Source organism: Electrona antarctica (assembly GCF_951216825.1).
Source record: "Electrona antarctica genome assembly, chromosome: 4".
In the NCBI taxonomy this organism is placed as follows: Eukaryota; Metazoa; Chordata; class Actinopteri; order Myctophiformes; family Myctophidae; genus Electrona; species Electrona antarctica.
In genome coordinates, this window is record NC_136809.1 from 16,758,205 (window position 1) to 16,764,204 (window position 6,000).

A 6,000-nucleotide genomic window follows, 5' to 3' on the forward strand; every position below is an offset into this window, starting at 1 on the left:
CTATTAATTTGTTTGATCTGGCACCCAGCCTATTAGGGTATATATAGTTGTGCGTGTCTTTTGGTTGTTTTTCAGCCTCATCTGCAAACTGTATTTCCTATAGCCATGAAACAGAATATTGAGGCAGGATTAAATGCCAAGCAAAACTTGTTTTGATTTACACGGCAGATTTGCTCTTCAAGATTTATTTGAGGCCTCATTTAGGTGCCCATAAACCCAAATCATTCTAACAGCTTTGCAACATCTCTTTCAATTTCATGGGGATTTTAAGTTAAGTTATGAATTGCTTTTATCTACTGTATGTATGGTGTTTATTGGCTGTGAAGCAGTTCAAGTGCTCTGAAAATGAAGCCTGTCATCCAGGACTATTTATCCATGATTCCTCAGATGTCTTAGATTGATGCGTCTTGTTATGGCTCGTACACACTGCCCGATATTTGCTCCGAATATGCTGTCGGGGAGCATTTTTGGCACTCGCTGACAAAACCCCCGATCTGAGAGAGAGAGAGAGAGAGAGAGAGAGAGAGATGCGCCCTGTGTGGGTCTCGTGCTTGTATCGGCATCCTGCACGTGCATGTCAAAATGAATTGGAATAAAAAACAAATGATCTGATCATGTAGACTATATGTATCGGGTCTGGATTGCATCTTGGTGAACTCTTGCAGTGTGTGATCCCTGGTCGGCGATCAATCGCTTAGTGTGAAAGCCACAAAGATATAATGACAGCCGATTTAAAAAAAAAGACTCCTGCAGTGTGAAATGCACAACGATCTGATGACTCACTGACACCTTTAAAACTCCTACAGTGTGTAGGGGCCATTAGTAGAATGATGTCAAGTCCATTCCTTGTTCAGCTTCTAAAGACATAATACAGATTTAGCAGAGCCCAGAGTCAATGACTCTATTGAATGAACAGCATTCGGACAAGGATCAATCAATTCCCAATTATCTCAATACCTAACAAAAGAGACCATTACTGCTTCAAAAGTAATCAACTATACTATAAAAAAATCACACCCGTGTGAAGTGAGGGGCGCTCTTATCATTATACATCATCATACATCATCTCATGAACCACTGAATTTATGTGTTTGGTTAGCCGATTTGCTCGTCTACATATGACGTAAATTTTCCCTTCATTGTCAATGGCAATTAACACTTACAGCGCCTTTGGCCTAGATCTACGTCAATTAAAGCTCATTTATTTAATAAAATCCTCAACGCCATTGCCGTAGGCATTTGTGCTTTTATAGCGCTTTCGATCGATCAAGTCATAATGCTACTTACGTTTCCATCGGGTTGCTAGCTGTTGTTGTCATAACACTGGGTCGCGCCATCTTAGATCGTCGTCCAAATCTCCTATTCCATGTTCCAGATAGCATTTTTGGTCAAAACAAGGTTTATTCCATGGCACAGAGCCGACGATGTGAAGCCCTCCACAGCACCGGCTTAGCTCTGTTTGGTACACAAGACCTGACCAGGCACCGTTCAACTCTAGTTTATGATCAGTACCGGAAGTCTGGAAATGTGGCTTTTCAAAATAAGAGCTAAACTGGGAAAAATGCTGGCATGAATTATATCATAATTTGTCAATAAATGCTAGCGCTTTAAGTGTTAATGTGTGTTGCCACAAATTGACGTCATATTTGACGTACACAATGACCTAATTTCTCCTTTCATTGTCAATGGCAAATATGAGACATGTGGGGACAAAAGCTGAGGGGCCAAATTGTCAAATAATATAAGAGGCAAACATTTAGGAAAATGGCTTCACAATCCCTTGCGAGTTGTTGTGAGCTTGTAATAATTAAATTAATTCCAACATATGTCAAAAGCATTTCATAAATGAAATAAAATAAATAAAATAATTTCCTTAAATAAATACATTAATTAAGAAGTATATAGTGAAAGATAAGCTCACAATGCATCGCTTCACGTCGACACTGTGAGTTTGTAGATTATAGATCTGCAATTTTCTCTAGTTTGGGGACCTGGCAATTTCTCAAGCAAAAACTGCTCTATGACATATCTGACATAACGTAGGACAATTGACCCTCCAGTAAAATGCGATTATGCGATCATCTTCGCGGATTTCGTAACTTTCAGCATATTTCGCAACTTCCTGCATCTTTCTCATATTTCGCAACTTTTCGCATATTTCGCAACTTTACAAATTTTTGGCAACTTCCTGCAATTTCACAGCATAAAATCACATACAAACCCAGCATATTTAATTGCAAAATAAAGTATTTTAGCCGCATAATCAAGGATCTTTGCCCGCGTTTTTCTGGAGGGTCTAACTTATACAAATTAGAGTTAAATATATTCATAAATATTTCAAGACGTATAATTATGTGAAGAAAGAAAAAGAATTGAGGACTGGAGGTACGTCAGTGGCCTACTGGAACTGTACATCTTATAGATGGCTATCCTCTTGCAGAGCCCATGTCATAAAAAACAACCTGCCTGGTGGAGGAGCTGTAATAGCGAGTAAATACAGTTGTGTGTTCTTTTCTGTCCAACAGCTACAGTGTGGTTCTGTGTGTTCTTTATCTGTCCAACAGGTACAATGTGGTTCTGTTTGTGGCACTCTACTGTCTGCCTGTGACCTTTAACCTGGCCATCAGCTTCCTGACAGGCAGGCGGCTCTGGGGCGGGAGGAAATCGGCTTTCTCCGACCTTGACCCCCGCAGCCAAGCGCTGCACGCCTCCCGTCTCAAGATGCGCCAGAAGATCGCCAAGATGGTGGTGTGTCTAGTGCTGCTGTTCGCCATCTCCTGGCTGCCCCTCTACGTGGCCGACCTGTGGATCGACCTGGAGCAGAACCCGCCAGACTGGCTGCTGCAGACCCATCGCTTCGCTCAGTGGCTGGGCCTGACCAACTCCAGCCTCAACCCCATCTGCTACTGCTTCATCGGGGACGTGTACCGCTCGGCCAAGGTGATCCGGACCCGCTATTGCCAGAAGGTCGCCGCTCTCTTTGGCTCCTCCTCTTTCGCCAGCACAACGACGACAGACATCACAGGTGGGGTTGCAAGCTGCGATCGATTATTTTCGTATAGCGATTGTTCCATCAATTACTTTTTAAATTTTACCGGATAATCGAGAAGTGTGTCAGACTGCCACAACAGCTTCGTTCGCTTCCCGCGTTCACACGTCTTACTTGTAATTAATTGATTAACCACTTGTTGCATAATGGTGTCGCACTTTTGGCATTTCCTTTGTAATTTCTTTGTTACTTTTCTTGCCTCTAATGACCGACTTTATGTATATTTTTGTATAATCGTAAATCGGATAGCACGATTAATTGTTGCTCCCCTAATCACAGGAGCTGTTGCTGCCACCAAGGGGTCAGGTGCTATCCATGGTATAGCTGCAGCCACGGTGGCAGCCTCCACCTCCTTTCTAACCACACCGCGGCTGTTGAACCTGGCCGCGGGCCAGAAGCTCGGGCTGAGACTTGGACCGTCTGTTGGCAGCGGTGTCGACTGCGATGACGACTCGGACCTCAGCATGTCGGACTGGTACAAGTCCAACCGCAGTGTGTGTGACACTTCCTTAGTGGCCGACGGCCACCTCCAAGGACTCCACTATTCCACGCACAGCACAGGTTTCGTGCCGACGAGAAGACTTTCCGTGAGCGTCAATATGGGCTCGTTACCTTTAAGGATAGAATCTGTGGAAATCAACATGTTGCCTTTAAGGAGGCATTCGGGATGCAAAATGTACGCTGTGTCGGGCGATAGGAGCGGCGTCCTGACCGCGGACGATGGCCTCCTCTCTGCAAGTCCCCAGCATAGAAGCAAATCATCACAGGGTTTATCTGTAGTGGGAGACGGTGATGATAATGATGAGAGAACACACATGACCAGCCTTTAAGCGCTGCAGAACAACTGCATTTGTGTGACTGAACAGTGGGGAAGCAACAGCAACCTCTGAGGCAGTTTCCCCAAATGTTTACAATTACATTTCAAGAAGCCCTATAACTCAACAAAATTAGGCCCCATTTAGAATCCCTTCACTTTGAGAACCACTGGTCTGAGGGATTCAATTAGTGGGCGCTGAAGGCAGGGGAAGAGACTCTCAGCACAGAGGGGTAAAAACACGCTTGAGGGCCCCTCATGATCAAATCGTTTTAAAATCCACTCCAATATCCTGTTGTAAACACAAATTGTCACGTTAAGACGCATGGCAAGCTTCTGAAGGACACAGGAAAACAGTTTGCCAGTTTAGAGACAATGGAGAAACCAAGGACAGCGCACAACGTCATTCTACATGCATTGATGGTTCAGCATCATTGCCGAAGGACAGCGCTGTGACCCAGCAAAAATGTCTTTTTTTTTGTTGTTGTGGTTTTTCTACACAGATATAAATACTCATGAGAGCAGAGCAGCTTACAAACCACCGCCTGACTGTTTCAGTCACCACAGAGGAAAATATGTTTGTAGACAAGCACTACCAACAATACAGATTGAGAGATGTCAGACATGTTCATGTAAACGGTGGAATGACTATACTATAATGGCTATACGTTGCGGATGACAAATGGATTTTGTAGAACACTTGTTCTTGTTATGCAGTTGCACTTGAACACAAATTACACATTTCTCACAGGGAGAAAGAAAGCTTTCTTTAAACTCTAAACATTAAAAGACAACGTAGATCAGTGTTTCAAACACTTAAAATGTTAAAAAAAATAGCTGATGTACAAGCTCGCAGTGTGACACAAAGTGACACACTATGAGCTTGTATAGCTGCTATTTTTTAAATATCCAAGGTAGGTAACACATTTAGCTGGGAACTCCCTGGAACCCCTCCAGGGAACCCTGGGGTTCTCCGGACACCACTTAAAGACCACTGACATAGATGAGGTAGTCTACATACAAGGCCTATTTTAAGATGAAGTAGACATGGTGGTGGTACAGCGAGAGGGGGTAGAAACACTCACAGCTGTGCATAAAGTGATGAAATAAGCAACACAAGCTCAGTTTCCAGGAATGATATCAAATTGTATATTTTTACCATGGTTGACAGTTAAAGAACGTTGTTTTCTTTGGTTGGTATATCATCATTGAAATAAATGTAACGATGAAAAATGTACAAACAAAAACAGAAGCCCCTAGTCACCTAGTGAGCCAAGAGAACCCCAGGACCCAGTGTGCCTTTGACTCCACGACATTTGTAAAAAGGTACATTATGAAATAACCACATTTCAAATATAGTGGAAATAGCATATCTCCAAACTTCAAACTTGTCGCAATGCGACTCGTTGTGAGCTTGTAGATCTGTTATTTTCCACTAGTAGGCCTATTTATATTTTTGGAAACTTTCTGGAAAATCTTTTTGGAAAAAGCTACATTTCAATAGAGCAACGCATTGATATTAAAAATAAAATGTACGTTTGCAATTTGTGCATGTACCCATGAATACAAAAGTATATAAAAACATACTCGAATAATTTAACAAATAAGTACAAATCTGACTACTTTAGTATCTACTTTGACTCATGTATTGTAGTAGCCTATACTTTGTCCACCACTGGCTGCTTGTAACTGACGGCATGCTCATGATCCAAGCATTACTTCTGGCTTTTATACATTACTTTGATAACACATCTCTCCCTCTCTCCCCGACGCATCCTCACCATGTCTGCCATTAGCATGATACTTCAGGACAGCCTGCCGTTGAGCTTCTGCTCACGCCAGTCAATCTGATGCTTCTTAGGTGGAGCAGTGATTCAGCGATTGATCTCGGGAGCTGCTGCTAGCCGCTTGTCACAGTACACAGTTACCGTTGAATGAGTCGTAGCGGTAGGTCCTTCAATGTTTACAGGCTGATCTTTGAATGAGTCGTAGCGGTAGGTCCTTCAATGTTTACAGGCTGATCGTGCCACAAAAGCTTCAATGACTGCTACAAACTGTGTCTGTCTGTGCTTGTTTTGTTTAAAGAGAGGGGAATACAACAGAGCTGTCACTGCATGTGCCTACTGTTTTTATTGAA

At 42.8% G+C, this 6,000-nt stretch overlaps 1 protein-coding gene across 1 annotated transcript in view; it reads left to right on the plus strand.

The window, feature by feature from the left end:
• Positions 1 to 4,413, plus strand: part of LOC306921180 (uncharacterized protein) — a gene marked incomplete at its 5' end in the record, with an annotated part of 84,428 nt that extends 80,015 nt beyond the window's left edge. Inside the window, 2 exons of the mRNA XM_079498292.1 lie at positions 2,565 to 3,025; positions 3,329 to 4,413. Of these exons, the coding sequence (XP_079354418.1) occupies positions 2,565 to 3,025; positions 3,329 to 3,879 (1,012 nt within the window). The 3' untranslated portion in view covers positions 3,880 to 4,413. The remainder of the gene's footprint in view (positions 1 to 2,564; positions 3,026 to 3,328) is intronic.
• Positions 4,414 to 6,000: the final 1,587 nt, after the last annotated feature.